General features: G+C 35.2%; 1 protein-coding gene across 2 annotated transcripts in view; it reads right to left on the bottom strand.

Annotated features, from left to right (window-relative positions):
* LOC115213535 (synaptotagmin-1) overlaps positions 1–21,067 on the bottom strand; it is a 479,245-nt gene that overhangs the window by 160,979 nt on the left and 297,199 nt on the right. For both annotated transcript variants that reach the window (XM_029782564.2, XM_029782574.2), the window contains exon 2: positions 5,198–5,424. In XM_029782564.2, coding sequence (XP_029638424.2) covers positions 5,198–5,424 — 227 coding nt within the window. The remainder of the gene's footprint in view (positions 1–5,197; positions 5,425–21,067) is intronic.

Genomic DNA, 21,067 nt, shown 5'->3' with positions numbered 1-21,067 from the left:
GATATCAAACGATTCAGTAATGCTATGACCATCAAATATACTTTATTTTCATTTATCTATTTGCATTACAAATCTTTTACGTTATAATCTTTTCTGTAAGTCAACTACCGTAAATATGTTACACCACGATGACAACAACGACAACGTCACATTTTCTATATGATTGTGTACCTTAGAAGACATCCATTTCTCTATATGTTATGACGAAATACAGTCACTCACTTTCTCTCTCTCTCTCTCTCTCTCTCTCTCTCTCATATGCACACGCACACATATATACAAAAAAGATGTATGCATATGTATTTATGTATGTGTATAAGAAAGATGTGTGTGTGTGAGACAGAGAGTGACACCGAGTGAGTGCCACTCACACATACATGACAGTACATACCTTCACTCACTCTCTCTCTCTCTCTCACGCTCACACATATATGCACGTACACACACACACACACACACATAGTCACGCACACACACAAACACACGTCCATTTCATATATATGTACATACATCTTTCACTTTTGCCTTTCTTTGTGGTTTCACTTTCTCTTCTCTTCTCTTTGAAATTCTGCTCTCTTCAAAGCATGAAGAAATAAAAAAAAAAATACAGAAATTAACGAATACATTCGGAAACTGAGTTGCCGGTTTTGACGTATGGAGTATCAAAAGATTCAATAATCTTTCGGCTAGCAAATAAACTATTTTGAGCTACCTATTTGCATTACAAAACTTTAACATTATAATCTTTCTATAATTCAATCATTCTAAACGACATTTTATACCACGATAACAACGACGTCACATTTTCTATATGAGTGTGTATCTTAAAAGACATCCATTTCTCTATATGTTATGAGAAAATACAGTTACTCACTTTCTCTCTCGCATACATACGCACACAAAGAAACAAAAAAAGATCTATGCATATATTTATGTACGTGTATATGAAATATAATGTGTGTGTGCGTATGAGAGAGAGAGAGAGAGCGCGCGCGAGTGAGAGCCACTTACATAAACATGCAAAATATACAAACATGACAACACAAACCTTTACTCACACACACTCTCTCTCCCACCCACCTACACACGTACACGCACATACACGCGCACATATCCAATTCATATTCACGCACATGCATCTTTCGCTTTCTGCTCTCACTTCAAAGCAAATGACGCCTTTTCACTTACTACTCTTTTTCAATTACTACTCCCTTCAAAGCATAAAGAAATAAAAAGTTTTGACAGAAATTAACGAACAGACATATGATCCCATATAATCGGTTGATAAATTTCCTGCTTCAAACGAAGGAATGCCATAAAATAACTTCCTTTGGCACAAACAAACACACGTGCGCACACACACACATGCACTTGCACACACACACACACACTTTCTCTCTCTCTCAGTCTCTCTCTCTCTCTCTCTCCCTCTAGCTAAAACCTCTGTTTGAACTATGTTATTTCTTGCTAAGTACACGTGCAAAATTACAGCTGAAATCCAATTGAAATCATCTTTTTCTATTCTGTAATTAGTATTAGTGATGAGTGTATTTAAAAACGTGATCTACAATATAACAGAAATCCTGTCCTTTACATGTTGTTTCTAGCATGTCCGAGGTGACATTTGCATACCCCGCCTGATTGTTTTCCTTAAATTTCCTCCAATTCGTATGTTTTCAATACGAGAGATTAGGATTTCACCCCCAAAACACGTTCTCAATATTTCAGTTTTATCCCTCCCCATCCCGATTTCTTCATTTTCTACTTTTTTCGAATTTTTTTTCTTGGTAATCCACGGAGAAAAAAAACAGAGAGTATGAATCTTTAATCTCCTTTCCAAACATCCATCCATCACCTCACCACTTAAAAAAATCTACAACCTCCCAATGTTTCCCTTTTAGCTTTTTGGAAAGCGGGGAAGGTTCTTCAGAAATAATGTCGTTTACCTGTTGCTTCTAGCATATCCGGTTGTCTAGTGGTACTCTAATATTTTTTACGTCTGCTATTTCAGTACAATTCTACGCATGCATGAAACATATGACGAAAGTGAAACATTGGGTGTTTTCAACTTTTTGAAAGCGGATAGGTGATGGGTGGACAAGGTGGGGGAAGAGGTATTAGGTGTTACTTGAAGAAAAATTAAACTTTAAAAAAATATATATTTCTCAGATTCGTAATCTCTGTATGTTAGTACATGGATAGAAAAAAAAACAATTCGTAACAAGGTGAGAAATTAAGAAATTCCGGGGTAAGGTGATTTCTGAGCAAAATCGTGTTAACCCGCTTTTATACGATGAAACAATACATAGTTTGTGATCCTTCTTAAGAACAGAAAGCACAACCCCATGCAAATTGTACCCTCTTTCACTTCACTTTTAAACAAACAATAGCTTCCATTATGCTAGTAATCCAGTTTACTATATAACAGCTGTGCTGATTCTGTCCATAAAAAAGGAACAAATCAGACAATATGACTGTATGTCTTAACACTCGGGCAACGCCGGGGTGCAGTACTAGTGTGTGTGTGTGTGTGTGTGTGTGTGTGTGTATACATACGTATATATATATATATATTATTCAAAGAAATTCCAACTCTATTTTTTACGTTTTATTTATATTCTTTATAATATTAATGTAGAATATAGAATATATAGTATAAATAATATATATAGTAAAATGAAATGAAGTATTGATTGTCTTATTGAAATGTTGTCTTATTGAAATGTTGAATATAAAATATTAAGGGACTAGTATACTTTCTTGCATTATAGCAGTCTTCAAGGTCCCTGAACAAGTTATACCGGATTTTTCTCGGGGATGATAGGAATGAGCCGTAATTTTGTCAACATTCGAAAAAGATAGTTTTAGGAGACAAACTTTGCAATATATCTCTTTCAAGGACCTCATGTTTGCATGATATTACAAAATATTCGATTTTTTATTTAGTTGTTCAATGAAATCAATCAACAAACATATTCCAGTTAATATATATTCATTAGCTGGAAGCACTTCAATAGTTTATAGACAAAATCTTTAGAAGATTTTCTTGCTGATTGTATGGATATTGATTATACACAAGGCAAAAGAAATCACAGTTTAACAGCTCCCTTTGTCTCGTTAAATATCTCAGTGATTGGGTTAAAATTATGAATGAGAGTATTAATATGTTTCAGGAAAGTAGATCCACTTCAAATTACTGGATAAATTTAGAACAACAAAAGGAATATTCGGATTGTTTTAGATCCTTAATAAATCAATATTAGCCGAGCTGTCCTTAAAACAACTATCTCTTTAGCCCAACGAGCGATAATCAATACGTGTGTATATATACATATATGTGCACATGCGTTTCTCTCTCTCTCTCTGTATATATATATATATAATATATATATATATATATATATATATGATGTGTATATAATATATATATATATATATATATATATATATTATATATATATATATATATATATATGCATATAAATATATATATATATCCCCGCTGGCGATGTATATATATAGAGAGAGAGCATGTGGACGTACACATATGGATTTGTTTATATGAGAAGAGAGACAGAAAAAATAACAGAGAAAACAGAAAGGGAAAGAGAGAAAGGGGAGAGAGATAGAGAGAGAAGGGGAAAAAAGCGAAAGAGTAAATTAGTTTGTTAGTTTGTTATTATTGTACATAATAACCATATTGCATATAATCAGCATAGTATATAATCACTATTTCTAATATTTCACAGTAATTGATTACTACTTGTTTTGAAAGCCGTTTATATCCTTACAGCTTTATTTTTGTTAATAGAGATTTCAAATTTTAGTACAAGGCCAGCAACTTCGTGGAATGGTTAAGTTGATTACATCGACTACAGTGTTCGACTGGTACTTATTTCATCGAACCCAAAAGGGATGACAGATAAAATTGATTTGGGCGGAATTTGAACTCAGGACGTGAAGACAGACGAAATGCTGATGACATGTTGCACGGTATGCTAATGATTCTGTCAGCTCACCGCCTTCATATTTTTTACTCTTTTACTCTTCTACTCGTTTCAGTCATGTGACTGTGGCCCTGCTGGAGCACCGCCTTTAGTCGAGCAAATCGACCCCAGGACTTTTTGTTTGTAAGCCTTGTACTTAATCTATCGGTCTCTTTTCCGAACCACTAAGTTACGGGGACGTAAACACACCAGCATCGGTTGTTAAGCGATGTTGGGGGAACAAACACAGACACAAACATATACACACACATGCATATATAAGACGGGCTTCTTTCAATTTCCGACTACCAAATCCACTCACAAGGCTTTGGTCGGCCCGAGGCTATAGTAGACACTTGCCCAAGGTGCCACACAGTGAGACTGAACCCGGAACCATGTGGTTGGTAAGCAAACTACTTACCACACAGCCACTCCCACGCCTCCTATTTATCAATATCGCTTTCAAAGTTTTGCTCAGAGCCAGCAATTTATAGTGAAGGGTAGGTCGAATACATCAACCTCAGTATTTAGCTGGTACTTATTTCATCGAACCCGAAAGGATGAAGTGTAAAGTTGACCTCGGCGGAATTTGAACTCAGAGCGTAAAGAAATACCGCTAAGCATTTTGCCCGGCGTGCTAACAGTCCTTATTTCTTTATTGCCCACAAGGGGCTAAACATAAAGGGGACAAACAAAGACAGACAAAGAGATTAAGTCGATTAGATCGACCTCAGTGCGTAACTGGTACTTAATTTATCGATCCCGAAAGGATGAAAGACAAAGTTGACCTCGGCGGAATTTGAACTCAGAATGTAAAGACGGACGAAATACCGCTAGACATTTTACTCTGTGTGCTAACGATTCTGACTGCTCACCGCCTTCATTATTTGTATTAATACTGGCCCAATTAATTTTGGCCCAATATCGGGGCAGGGTAAGACTGTTATATTGACCCGTGTGTTAAATTGGTATTTATTTTATCAAACCCGAAATTTTGAAAGGCAAAGTTGACCTCGGCGGTATTTGAACGCAGAACGTAAAGACGGGTGAAGTGCTGCTATGTGTGCTGATGATTCTGCTAGCTCGACGCATTCCTTTTTTTTTTAATATTTATATTGAAAAGCATATAAAAGGTTAATTATAAAGTTACATATTTTCATCATTTTAAACTGGAAAGGAAAGAAGTAGATGATGTAACTGTCTTAACTTACGATTTTGTCGTAGAGTTTAGTGTCAATCTTCGTATAATCAATAGCATCGTGCATGGAAGCTCTTCTTTGCCGGAGTTTGGAAACACAAGGGCTCATATCAGGCGCTTTCGCTGCTGGACTAGCACGTTCAGCTCCAGTATCCGAGTCGGATTTAGTAGGCGGAAAATAAAAGGCTAAGTCACGTACAGCAGCCGCTGATGTCGGTGTTGGTGTACCTGAGCTTCCGTCTGAAAAGGCAACAAAAAAAACAGTGAGAAAACATGCCAATATGCATTTAAATGGATTTTATAATGGTTTTGTTTTTTTTTTCTAATAAAAGTTTAGTTGCGAGGAGAGTTTGTGAATAAAATATGTCTAGTTATTGTCACACAGCCCGCAAACACGCGCCTGCATGCGTTTACACGCGCATACATACACACACACGCGCACACATATACACCCCCCACACAGAACACATACATATAGGCGCATGTCTGTGTGCGAGTGCGTGTAGGAGCGCGGTTGCAGGTTGCGTATATATATATACATACATGCATGCATGCATACATACATATATATATATATATAATATATATATATATATAATATATATATATCTACATACATGCATACATACATATATATATACGTACATACATACATATATACATACATACATACATACATACATAATTAGTTTTCCTTTACATTGTGGATTTGGCCGCTCCTCAAATGTTTCTGCTTTGCGATCTTACAGTGATCTTTGAAGCACATCGACCTTTCAGCTTAAATGATCGCCGTACTAGAAAACGTGTTTGAAACTATTCTGATTACCATACGGTAGATTTTGCGCAAGATTACTGCAAACAAATCGAATATCACATTAAATAATTAACATTAGAACTAGTCGAGAAAGAAGCTTCAATGTGAACGCTAAGCCTCCCAAGATATTGCAACTAAATTTTTCTCAATTATGCATCATCATATTGCAAATGGAAGGGCATATTAGATAATATAGTCCTAGATAGACCATGTCTGGAAGAAAGGCGTAGTTGGCAAGTCTGGAATCTATTTGATCAAATGTTTCCACAATCAGGGAAAAACTTATGCTAAATAACAATTTTTTCCTTTGATATTTCTATCACAAGGACAACGAAATGGAAGAGTTGAGTAAGTCGCTTACACCAACCCTATAACTTGAAAGGATGAAAGCAAAGTTGATCTCAGCAGGTTATGAAATTAAAATGTAATGAGTTGAAAGAGATTCCGCATGGTATTTTTTCCGACGCGCTAACGATTTTGTAAACTGATCACCTTCTGAGGCTGATTAACAATAACACCATTTATGTTATAAAATTATGCAACTGAGATTCAAGTTGGCAATAGAGAATCGATAGAAACATGAAAAAAGATATATGAAACACACATATTCTAATTAAAGATGCTATTTTTTTAATGAAAACCTAGCACTAGGAACACAGCTTAATGATAATCTAAACTTTATAAATGTTTTTCAAATATATAAAAACTCTTTATTCAACTAATCCTTGAATTCCTCCCTGAGCAATACAGCGAAGCCTCTCTTCACATGGACAAAAATCCAGATAGCTAACTAAAAATAGCGTCAGTTGATCCAAATAGTGAATGAATAATAATTTGCATCGATTTTCTTCCTATCCAACTTTTTTAGTTTACCCATTCATTCAATTGGAAGTTTATGATTCTATTATTGATCCCTTTATCCATTCAGTCGTTCATCTGTCAGTATTTGTTGTCAATAAATCAGTCAATCACCCTCTAACATTATTTTTCTATCAGCTTACGCACACAGATAATATTCATACACATCCACACAGAAGCGAAGAAACGGAGAAGAAAAAAAATCCATACTAACTCCGATGTATTAGTTTGTGTTTATATTTATATCTATGTGCGCACACACACACACACACACACACACACACACACAAGACCATATATATCCACACGCACGGACAGAAAATATAATTCACACATGCACATCCGCATGTGTGTATATGTATGTATGTATGTATGTATGTATGTATGTATGTATGTATGTATGTATGTATGTATGTATGTATGTATGCATTTATGCATCTATGTATATGTATCTATGTATATGTATACATGTGCCTGTGCGAGTGTGTAAATTTGCTTTGTCAGAATAAATAGGAATTAGCCATCCAGACAGACACTTAATCGCCCACCAACCAGCCTGTATCTAGTAATGTTACACAGATCCAGATATTCAAATTCGCTTGTCCATACATAACCAATCCTTCTATTCACATCAACGCCACCGTTCTCCCTGCCTTTCTTTCTTCTAGTCAGCACCATTTCCTCTCTTTCTTTTTTTCTTTATCATCCCCCTACCCTGCATCAGACATAAACACTCATTATATTTTGCAATTCTTATTTATAATAGATAAACAAAATAATTTTGAATACTTTCAGTTGATCCATCATAGTTTATCTCAACATAATTTATCTCAGTTCCGATCTAGCAATCGATCTGTCTATCAAAGCAGTCGCTAAAAAGTGCCGGCTAATTTAGAGATTACTCCATTACACTTATTAATATAATGTCACAAGTTTTACAGTGTTATGGTAGTGTCGCTGTTGTTGCTGTTATTGTCGTTATCAGCATCAACAATTTCTCCCGATTAACCAAAATTACGATAAAACTGGCACCAGTCATAATCATCTTGCCTTGTCTTAAGACAAGTTGTATCAAGTTGGCATTACTGATCTTGATGCAATCAGTAACTGTCCTTCATTTTGTAAGAAGCGAGAGTAATTTGATGGAGATTCGTAAGTGCAATCTCGTGGAGAACCACTCATAAGAGAATGCTTATTGCTTATGTACTTTACAAGAGCACAAGCGGGGAACGTTGTTAAATTGTACAACTAAAGATCCCAATTCCGCTATTAATTATATGGACAAGCTATATAATTCATAATACCCTGACAAATCGGAAAACTACAATTTTAGGATTGAAACAATGGATCTCAGAGCAATATATAATTTCCAGAAAGGCACAAGAATGCAACAAACATAATGAAATAGCTTTTAGTCTAGAATTCAAAGAGTTTAGTAGAGTTTAATAGATCTGTCCTTATCATCCCATTATGTTCATCGTAATTCCATATGAAAATTTGTTATGCGTATGTTTGTGATTCTGACACTACTATTAGAATTTGTACTGTATTTTTATTTATAAAATATTGTGGCTAATTTTTTTTAATATAATAGAGTTTTCCCTATTATATTTTAGGTTCACTCTCATTGTATGTCAGTCTATAAAATATCTATAAAATATTGGCACATACGTTTATGTGAATGCCAGATCACGTGTGAATCTATATAAATGCTCGCAGGCATGCATATGTTAGCGCTTATATTCTCCCATTAAACCAAAATCGGCATCATTTAATTATCTCCTCTTAATTATGAATCTAACACTCAAATTATTGATTTACTTAAGTAAAAATAACAATTCAAAAATATTCTCCATTAACCTACTATAGGCACTACTCCACTACAGTTTTGCTTAAATATTAGTCATAAAAATACTTTAGCATACTTAAAGAAAGGTGGCAGAAACTCACCAATAACGTTAAAGGTCGGAATTATCATTCATATTTGCACAAATATTAATTAATCTATATGCTGTGACTATCCACCTCATACACATAATATAAACTTTCTCTAAGAATTTTAACGTGACTTCTAATTCTTTACTGGTACATATTTTCAGGAAAATTTCTTTTCCTATCTCTTTCAGAGCATACTACTCGACATACCTGCAAACAAAAGTGATAGTATATCTTCTTTTAATGTTTGGCGAAATCTTAAACGTGAGAAATAATTTGGACATTTGTAACGTTGAATTCTAGAAAACAATGTTCATATAATATACATATATATATATATATATATATATATATATATATATATATATAATACAAAATGGGACAAGAACGCAAAACATCCGGACAACTAGATGATACAAAAAGGGACAACAAAACATCCAGATAGACGATATAAGAAAACAAGCTTCCGATCCTCAGTCAAGAACCGGGTCATCCTCGCAATTTCGGCTGATTAATCTTGAGATTGCTCCAATCTGGTCAGCCCCAAAGAAAAACTAAGCTAAGAGCATTAGATTCCTTGGAAGAAACCAGCGAATGTATACGAAAACAAGGACGGAAAAACAGACGATGTTACACAAAAATAAATACAAAATACAATGAAAAAAAATAATAATAACAGGACATAACAACATGTGTCTTTCGACTGGGGACGAATTGAATTCAGCTGACGTGTGTGGAAATGAAATATCCATGCAATCAACATATAAAGATCTGTCACGCACATACATGCCACGATAACGTACACACAGCATTCCCCCTAAAATCAAAAACACTCACACATGCACAACCATTACAATAGATAAAAACATTTCTAAAAGGCCAAAAACAACATACATGCATGCACACATACACACTCACACATATTCACAGAGACAAAACAAAACACAGACACACACACACAGAGCAAAACAAAATGGCAAATAAATCCACCCTAGTTCTCTGAATAACCATCCTTAAACATTCAACTATTTTCCCTCAATAGATAACGAAAAAAGAGAAAAATGCTTTTCACAATAGATTCCGAACACACAGCTGGCTTAAACCATGAGTAAGAAGCTTCCCATTGAATTCAAAAGACTTCCTGAAACTTGAAATCTTGAGCCCCACCCAAAGCTACATAGACAAAACATTTGTAAGAGATTGACAAAGCAAAATTTCATTAAGAACTCAAATTTGGGTACAATCTGTTAACCTCCCCCCAACCAAAAAAAAATGTTTTTCTCTCCGACTACACCCCCACCCCAAATTGCTTCTAATATTTCTAATATTTGATAAAATGGGTACATCGAAACCGGTAATATTTTATTAAAGATTCTCTAAAATATAATTCTGTGCCTTAGATCTGTTCAGTTTGGCTCGTAGATTTTTTAATTAATTCGTTTTTTAACTAAACAATATAAAATTTCGTATACTGGTGGAATGCCCAACGCAGAACACGGTTTACTTTGAACATATTTGACAAACCAGTAAACATCGAAGAATCCATGCCAAGAAGGAAGAAATAGTATTAACATATATTTATTCGTTTGCCCGACATAAGTTTTTATCCACAAACAAAGCGTACCGGTGTTTCAAAGACATATAGAGCTACGAATCCGCAGGTAGCTTTTTGTTGTTGATGTATATGTAGTTTCAAAATGGTTTATTTTACAACTATGAGATGTATTGTTATTATCATGATTTTATCTTACTATAATCAACACCAAACATTTCATCAATATACAAGTATTCATTTATATATATATATATATATATATATATATATATATATATATATATACACACATACATACACACACACACACACACACACACACACACACACATATATATATATATATATATATATATATATAATATATATATATATATACATAATACATACATACATACAAATGTATATGTATATATATATATATATATATATATATATATATATATATATATATATATATATAAAGTCTGGATAGATTCCTTCAAGGAATACCAGATAAGCCACCCATAATTGGATACAACTCACCCAACAAAAAAACTCACTACTTGAATGGACCATTTACAAAAATTGACTTAAACAGGATTTAAATAATCCTATCAGGTGGTGCTATTAAGTTAGACATGGCCTGGACCAATCATTGGTCGAAACATATCTAAGTTTATATATACTGAGATAAAAAGTCGTCAGAATTTTGGAAAAAATCTTATTATTTCTTCGTTATTATTAGCGCTTTCGTTCGTAAGGAAAGCGCTAATAACAATGAAGAAATAAAAAGATTTTTTCCCAGAATTCTGACGACTTTTCCTCAGTATTTAATTTCTGTACACCACACCTAACACTCTATACATACATATATATACATATATGTTATATATGTGTGTGTGTGTGTGTGTGTGTGTGTGTGTGTGTGTGTTTTTGTGAGTGTGTGTATTTGTGTGTTTGTGTTTGTCCTCTCCACATCACCGTTTGACAGTCGTGGTGGTGTGCTTGCGTCCCCGTATGGTACTGCTTATATATATATATATATATATTCGTCATATATATATGACGTATTTTTATATGATATAATATACATGAAACACAACATACAACAGAGAAATTAGTCCATTATGATACCGATTGTAATTAATGTAAACGGCGCTGCTGTCAGGTGGGTAATCAGAAACGAATGTGAAGTTTATATGAACAATGATAATAACACACTTTGCTCGATATAAAAGTACTTCTAATCGATAGGTGAATTCGAAAGCTTCGTTTGACTTTGTACTAAAGTAGCCATAGATGCTTGGATATAAATGCAGCAGCAGCAGTAGCAGTAACAGTAACAGTAGCACGGTGGTAGTGGCGGTAGTGGCTTTTGTGATGGTGGTAATGGTGGTGGTAGTCGTAGAGGTAATACAAGCATTATTAGTAGAAGGCGGTGATCTGGCAGAAACGTTAGCACACCGGGCGACATGCGTAGCCGTATTTCGTCTGCCACTACGTTCTGAGTTCAAATTCCGCCTGGGGTCGATATAATCGACTTAATCCGTTTGTCTGTCCATGTTTGTTCTCTCTGTGTTTAGCCCCTTGTGGGTAGTAAAGAAATAGGTATTTCGTCTGCTGCTACGTTCTGAGTTTAAATTCCGCCGAGGTCGATCGTGCCTTTCATTCTTTCGGGGTCGATAAATTAAGTACCAGTTACGCGCTGGAGTCGATGTAATCGACCTAATCCGTTTGTCTGTCCTTGTTTGTCCCCTCTATGTTTAGCCCTTTGTGGGCAATAACGAAATAAGAAACGTTAATACGCCGGACCAAATGCTTAGCGTCATTTCGTTCGTCCTTACGTTCTGAGTTCAAATTCCGCTGATGTCGACTTTGGACTTCCTCTTTTCGGGGTCGATAAATTAAGCAACAGTTGAACACTGGAGTCGATGTAATCGATCAGTCCCACCCCCAAAATTTCAGACCTTTTGCCTTTAGTAGAAAGTATTATTATTAGTTGTACTAGTTCGGTTACAGCATGCTCGTGATCAAGCAGGCATAGTTTAAATCACATTTAATTCCTGACCACTGTGTCTTTGCTTGCGCATCCAGAATCTGTAATGCCAGCTTCATTTTAAGAACACTGTAGGTGAAATATCACTGTTATTTCTAGTAGGATTGGCAACCGCATAAAGACTTCTGTTGTGGTTGCATTATGTTACTATTTTTCTTGTTATTGTTCTTACTATTTCTACAAATACTACTACTACTACTATTAAAGTAGCTGTAGTAGTTGTTGTTGTTGTGGTTGATACCTCAGTACATAAATCTTTTATTCAACTTAAAACCAACTCGTCACAGCCAATCCATTTATTCCTTATCTTTTGTTAACTGCTCTACAGATATATCAAGTGAATATGAGTTGTTCAAATCTTTGTTAAGTGGTTGTCGATGAGAAGAATGTGGAACGTTTCATTCGAGTGAGATTTTATCTCCTCAGTCATTACGATTTAGTAATATCGCAACTTCTTCAAGTGGTCTTGTAGCAGTGATTTTAAAAGCGTTGAACAAAATATTAATAACAGTATTTTGTTTCTAGCTTTTCCGGTTGGGACTCGAGTCATGGAAACTGTGAATTTGCCTTCCGTATCTGCGAAGACGATAAAATAGAGGATCAAATTAGTTGTGTACCTATATGAAAAGTTTAGCTTTGTGTTGATATATGGTTTCTGATTCATACACCAGCATTTTGAGTTATTATATCTAAATATATTTTTGGCATACTTGTTATAAACATTTAGAAGAAGAGATACGTTTCCAGGAAACCATATTCAAAACTTCCATCCGGTTCCTTGCTGATATCTTTTAACGCTTTATAGTGTTTGTTCCAAAGGAAGGGTTATACCAATAGCTTTTGCAGGTCATACATGACTGTTGATCTCGTGCGGTTAATGCTGCATTTGAGAATCTGAGAGATAACAATTTTGGAAATAATCAGGGATAAGGTGAGAATTCTGATGGTTTGACAATATGGGTAGAAAAGGACAAGAAAGTGCGTAAAGTACAAAGAATGAAGTTGGACGCACGATGCCGTTCAAGAAACCACGACCAGCCCAACACTACATTGCATTGTAAAACTTGATTTTTAGCCTAGTCTACAGAAACTGATATCTAGTCTTACTTGTGGAGAACGCCAAACAGCGAGCTGGAATGCTCCTAATGTTTATTCCTTACTTGAGTTTACCTACTTCACTTTTATAATAATCAATTGGGTCGTTGTAGCTCAGCTCTCCCTTTCCAAACATCGAGCCTCCTGAATCCTCCTCAACATACACATTACATTTTATTTTTATTTTTTGCGCAGGTGTTGACTTGCAATTTTTCAAGAGGAGTCCCGATGACATCTCTCACTAGTCTAGCAAGAGCTACGAAAACCACGGGCACTGCCCTTTCCGCCACACCGAGCAAGTGTAAAATTGTAAAATACACACAGATCTTTGTTTTAATTTTTCTTTAGAAATAGTATCATATATTATCGCGAGATATAACATGAAAAATAATCTTAAAGTAAATGAATACAATATTATACATATTTTGTAAATACCTATTATCACTTTATGAGGAACAAATGATTTCCGTTTCAACACTCTGTCTCAGGTTAAATCACTTGACTAGCCAGTATACCTTCGAAATCAGTTACTAATGCTTTTAGGAAAATTATAGATTTCTGAAACATCAAATTTCCGATTCTTGAAAAAGTACAGGTCAAAGGACTAATCAAAAAGATGCCATTAACTCTGATATAGTACAATGAATGATTACATATGCAAGAGTTTGCAAGCAAACTGTTGCACGGGAAACATGAATAGAATATCATTCTGAATGGAAACTAAAAAGAAAAGAAAATATTGTAGTGAATTTTCTTCATTATACGGTAGCAGATGTATCTAGTTTCTTTAATCAGCTTCTATTAAAAACATTGAGTATAGGTTCAATACGTGCGAACACATAATCAAACACACACATACTCGCACATACATACGCTCACACACTCACGCACACACATTTAAATACAAAAATAAGAATCATTGCAGTTCATACTGCTTAAAGACGTACTGGCACACACATGCATATACACTGGTACACTTTTATATAGAAGCGGATAAAGTTTATATCTAAGTGATGAAGATTAATTAAACTTGTCTAATGTCATTTCTTATGATAAATCAGTCATCCCTGACCTCACCTTTTGTCTCTGTACGCATTCATATATATATATATATATATATATATATATGTCTGTGTGTGTGTAAAGTAGTCATTTGGCAGAGTCGTCATAGCTTCGAAGAGAATATATATTTTCTACTCTAGGCACAAGGCCCGAAATTTTGGGGGAGGGGCCAGTCGATTAGATCGACCCCCAGTACGCAACTGGTACTTAAGTTTTCGACCCCGAAAGGATGAAAGGCAAAGTCAACCTCGGCAGAATTTGAACTCAGAACGTAAAGACAGACGAAATACCTATTTCTTTACTACCCACAAGGGGCTAAACACAGAGAGGACAAACAAAGACAGACAAAGGGATTAAGTTGATTACATCGACCCCAGTGCATAACTGGTATTTAATTTATCGACCCCGAAAGGAATAAAGGCAAAGCCGACCTCGGCGGAATTTGAACTCAGAACGTAACGGTAAACGAAATACCACTAAGCATTTCGCCCGGAGTGGTAACGTTTCTGCCAGCTCGCCGCCTTGAAGCGAATATATATTGCTACATTTCTGCCATCTTTCTGCTCTCTGACTACGACGTACATGGTGATCAAGTGGGTAAGTAACCAACGTTGTTTTTCATTCTTTAAAGGGACCTGAAGTAGACCAGCTGCATTTTTAGTGCATCTTAATTTTATAACTTACGGTATCTGTTTTGACTCTCCCTGTTATTAGTGTTCGTGGTGTTACATCGATTTTGTGTTCATCTTAACTATATTTACTTTCGCTACAGATTTCTGAGAGCCATGGAATTTTATTTTAAAGGCTTGTTAAATCTTGTCACATTTTTGATCTTTACATTACGAGTTCTAATTCCATTCCAGTGAGATGAACGTTACCTTTCTTTCCTCCAGAATAGGTAAAATAAAGTACTTTTCCTTCAAAGTTGTGGCCAAACCAGAAAAGCATTAACTCCTGTCGATCTTCGAAGTAGTAAATTAATATTAAAACTGATTAAGGCGATGAGCTGACAGAATCGTTAGCACACCAGGCAAAGTGGTAAGCGTCACATCGTCAGTCTTCACGGGATCGATAATATAAGTACTACTTGAATATTGGGTCGATGTAATCGACTTACTCTCCCACCTCAAATTTCTGGTCCTGTCCCAAAATTTGAAACCAAAAATTAAAGCTGATTGATCTTTATCATTAAGAAATTATGGGCATCGGATTAAATGTCTTACTATCATTTTTTCGACTTACTTAGATTCTTAGTTCAGATCCAGTTGCGGTTAACTTCGTTTTTCATCCTCCTAATATGCATAAATAAAATACTAGTCTAGGTTGGTGAACTGCCGGAATTGTTAGAGCGTAGGACGTGAAGCTTTGAGATTTTTGTTTCACCTCTTTGCATTCTGAGTTTAAATTTTGACGTGGGTTAGTTGGACTGTAGACTTAATCCATCATCCGGTTAGCACTCACACCTGATTATTGGACGCTATTAATGGGGCCTACTCTACTACAAGCATTCGAACCCTTGGTCTTCCCAGTTCTGAATATCCCGAAATATATCATTGGTATTAACAACTTTACTGACTAACGATAAAAAAGACCTATCGAAAGAAACAAAACAAAAAAAAACTGGAAGATAATAAATCATGAAAAAGTTAGAAATCATTATCATATCTGAAAATTAGATATATTTAATTATCTAAATAAATTAGTCATTTGATTAGGAAGCATAAAAAAGTTAACGTAAGGAAGCACAGAAAGTTTTCATTGATTTTGCATACAAAGCATGACATTTAACGGGAAAAGGAAATGCCAATTTTGAGATATCTGTCGCGAAATCATTATCGAAATAACTGATACCATTACAACTGGGAATCGAAAGTAGTCTACATCACTAGTAATGGGTGTTCAGAGATGGAGATACGGTGGTGTTTTGTGTTACATGTTCGGTCACTGTACTACGATTAAATGTTTTATCTTCATGGTATCAGAATATAGTTAGAATGAGATAGAAACCTACATACGTGAGTGGTAGCTTCGACTGACTGTGATTATCCATGCAGAAAAAACTCTCTCTCAGGGTGTTTAAAATTAAATTTTAACGGCGGCCAAGAGACATTATTACACTAAAATCGATTGATTCAAGTTTTAGACAAATAAACAATGGTGATAGGAGTGAAACTACTTCCTTTAATACAGCTGCAGAAGGCAACAGACATGTATAGATCTTGTTAATCACTCTTAACGCTGCGTACACTATATTACTAGCAAGTCGGAGAAATGATAATATGTATGTATGTAACAGTATATATTGGTGGGTAGATGTTTGTACATGTGTATTCTGTATGTGTATGGGGTGATGATATCTAAGTATGAAACTTCGAAAAAATAAACCAGTGCTGGGCCCAATAAAAATAAATTTCATAAGCAATTTAAATAAACTGAATGATGTTTTAATTAATGTTTGACGGTTTTTACGTATAGATATACATAAAATCGAAATCATATAAGTATATATATAGAGAGAGCTAAATAGATAAATGGATAGAGGTATATATACATATATAAATGAGGGTGTGGCTGTATGGTTGGAAGCTTGCTTCCGCGCATGTGTTGTCCAGTAGCTGTTGTGTGAATTTGTCGAGAGTCGGACGGTTTTTTAGTGCCATTTAGAAAATGTATACAGTCCTTAGCGGGTCTGAGTTGTCTTCAGCAGAGAAGAAGCTGGTAAGGGCAGTCTTAAAGATGGACGGAGTATTGGAGAAGACACGGAGATGAAGCGAAGGGAGTTGGACTTGGCTAGTCTGAAGGAGTATGAGAAGATGATACAGAGGGTGGGTAGCGACGGGAGGTTGTCGCCCCACAAAGGAATTATGGAGCGGATGGAGGGAAAAACGCTCTGTTAGAATTTTCACCTTGCTTAAAGTAACTTACAGTAGTTAGTTATGATCATTTATATTCTGATTCTGAATACCATTGAATTTACCTTTGTCTTACCTAGATCTATAAAATAATGTACCAGTCATTTTCAAGCTAAATTTAACGGAATATACGCCTTTCTGAAATTTAAAACCCTGTGCCTATATTAAAATCACTATTTCCGCCAGTTAACTAAGTATTGGGGCATTTAGTTACGCCGCTTTACATTCTAAGTTGAAAACTCACCAATGTCAATATAGCATTTCATTACATCGATAAAATAAAATACCAGTCAAGTACAGGGGACGATTAAATTGGCTATACCTGCCTCCAAACTTCGTGGCATTATGCCAGAGTTACGAATCAAAATCGCAACAACTCGCTGATCTACAATTGACCTCTGCTTCGAGTGCTTGATTGCAAATCCTCGTAGCATCTATATCTAGTTAGGTAAATTGATTCTTTTAAATGTTGTGTTTCGGCCAAATTCAAAATGGAATGAAGATAAACTGATTCACTTATAATTTAAGACTAAATGGACAATATAATTCCGTTGACATACTAAACATGCTTTCAACTATAGCTACAAATGTAGTATGATTGCCAAATATGACAATAATTGTAAAATCAACGAAGCATCGAATCCTGTGTTATTTTGCTAATTACACAACATTAACCCTGCTTGAGTTCGCATAAATCTAGGATATGTTTAAACCTACAGTCTCCCTAATTGGTTTGCCATGCACATTAATATACAAATGAATGATAAAATGACAAATCATAAGTTCTCAAAGAAAATCAATAATATGCAACATAAAGAAACATAATTATAGTTTCAATTTGGATACCAAATGGAATTTCATCCGACCAAAATCACATTACAAAGCTCACTAACCATTTATGTCAATAGTCATTCGGCAAACAGTTATTCACAAAATAATGTACCATGAAAATGATGCTATTACACAAAACGAAGTAAATAAATAAATAAATGGTACAATTATATAGAACTGGTATTGTCAATTATTAAAAATAACGCATGCGCTCTTGAGTGTGGGTGTATGCATGTATCTATGTATGTTATGGAGCGTGGGAGACATGGATAAATATGCAACTTTCCACAAGTGCACATATAACAGTTTTCTAATCAAGATATTCCTTAGATGATATATATATATATATATATATATATATATATATATTGCACACACAGACACATACACACAGATATAAGTAAACTTTAGCTAAGTTAAAATATGTTCACGACATATTTCAACTACTAAATGTAAATTCACATGTGCGTGTGTGTGTGTGTGTGTGTGTGTGTGTGTGTGTGTGTGTGTGTGTGTGTGCAAGTGAATGGACAAACGAAAGAAAAAGGCACTTAGCAGATTTAGTAGGAGTTATATATATTATTGTTTGAAACAGTTTGATTCGACTCCGTTAGACTTGAAATTTCGTAAGTTTCCTACCGAAACCCAGATCGTTGAGGTTTAAGATTACCGAACCTGATCGATAACCGGTAATTTGAGACTGAAAAATGAAATCTGCACTTTCCCCCGTTTCAAAGTCCGCAAAGAATCCCTCTCAACACATGACTATGATGCTCCCCCACTATTTCTGCTCGTGATCAGAGATCACGAGACATGCTCAACTGGTTAAGGTCAAACAACCGTCAAGCAAATCTATGGTATTGAGTAGAATGTTTGCTGTAGCCCATCTTTTATACCAAGACAAAACAGTGTACATGATAACACTTCCAATCAGTTAACTTTCAGAAGCCGCGAGGGCCACGGCCTGGTACTGCATCAGGGCATTTATTTATTTATTAATTATTAGTATCATCATCATCATCTTCATTCTTCTTCTTCTTCTTCTTCTTCTTCTTCTTCTTCTTCTTCTTCTTCTTCTTCTTCTTCTTCTTCTTCTTCTTATTATTATTATTATTATTATTATTATTATTATTATTATTATTATTATTATTATCATTATAGAAACGAAGTTCAAGTTTGATTTTATTCCTGGTAGGATTTATGTGGTAACGGTTTACTACCACCTGTAACGTTAGGTATCCACACGTTTTCGGCAGTCTTTCAAGTGCTTAGAACCCTTCTGTTAATCCTTTCTGTCCTAAGAGGTAAATTTTCTGTTGCAGATCTACCACGCATTCTATTTCAATCTCCTTCAGCAATTTGTCTATATATTGATTTACTGTTCCCAGCGCACATTATTATCTTTATTATTATTATCGTTATTATTATTATTATTATTATTATTATTATTATTATTGAGGGAGCACGCCGGGCGAAATCCTTAGAGGTTTTTCGCTCGCCACTATGTTCTGAGTTCAAATTTCGTCGGGGTCGACTTTGCCTTTCATCCTTTCGGGATCAATAAAATAAGTACCAGTTGAACACTGGTGTCGATGTAATCGACTCATCTCCTTCCCGTTATTATTATTATTATTATTATTATTATTATTGTTGTTGTTGTGTTATTATTATTATTATTATTATTTTATCCCTAGATTTTGATTTCATCATTCGACGTCACATTGCCAGTAGTATATTGTTCAACTGAAGTAGTTGGAACCTCTTTTTACTTTATAAATCTGTTAAAATTTCCTTGTTTCTATGACAGTCTTTTTCTTCATAAATTCCCTATCTTTTTTCACATTGCTACAAATTGTATTTTGGTACCAAAATGTAAATATTGTTACTTGAAAGGCGAAAAGGCTTTATAGTGAAGTCGTAAACAGATTGTGACCACTTGCTCAGATTGCATCAGTAATCTGAGCAGAACATTTCTAATGCTGATGTAGAGTATTTCTATAATTTGGAACTGAATAGGAATAACAACAATTACGTCTTTTTTGTTTCGCCCCAATTTTACTGCTTCTTGAAATCCTTTAGTTAAAAAGGGATAATACTTCTTTCGGTCACCAATGATCATGGGATAGCATCTAGAAAGTACCCCTCCGAGGTACAAGCACGGCAAGCTTGTTTGTGGAAGACCAGCAGTTGTCCATGAATGCCAGTTTCCCTTATCCACGCCACCAATGTTGTCCATGGGAAAGGCAAAGTCTGACGCAGCCTAGCACCAGTGGCGTAGCAACTCATTTCTACAGCTGAGTAAGCTGGAGCAACGTGAAACAAAGTGCTTTGTTCAGGAACGCAACACACAGCCAGGTCCGGGAATCGAACTCACAACCTCATGATGATAAACCTGATGCTCTAACCACTGAACCATGCGTGTTCATAGGCTGCAAGTTATTGGATAAATTGATAAAACTTTCCTAGTTTTCTTCGTATTCTGGTCCTGGCTCCTTAATTCTTTTTTTATTGAATGTAATACATCGAATTTTTGTCAATATTCTTTTCTTTTTTAGGTTTTGGATTCTTTATCTGGGTAAGGGCCCCTTCGGTCACGAATGACCATGAGATTGCACCTAGAAAATTACCCTACGAGGCACAAGGCCGGGCAATGCTGTTTGTTTGTAGAAGATCAAAATTTGCCCATTCATATCAGCTTTCCCCCTCCACGCTACCGATGTTATCCAAGAAAAAGGCAAACGCCTAGGCAGCTTGGCACCGGTGAGGCCGTAGTTCATTTCTAC

Source organism: Octopus sinensis, linkage group LG1, assembly GCF_006345805.1.
Source record: "Octopus sinensis linkage group LG1, ASM634580v1, whole genome shotgun sequence".
Taxonomy (NCBI): domain Eukaryota; kingdom Metazoa; phylum Mollusca; class Cephalopoda; order Octopoda; family Octopodidae; genus Octopus; species Octopus sinensis.
Note: the sequence above shows the minus strand (reverse complement) of the source record. Positions and strands in the feature narration are given on the sequence as shown.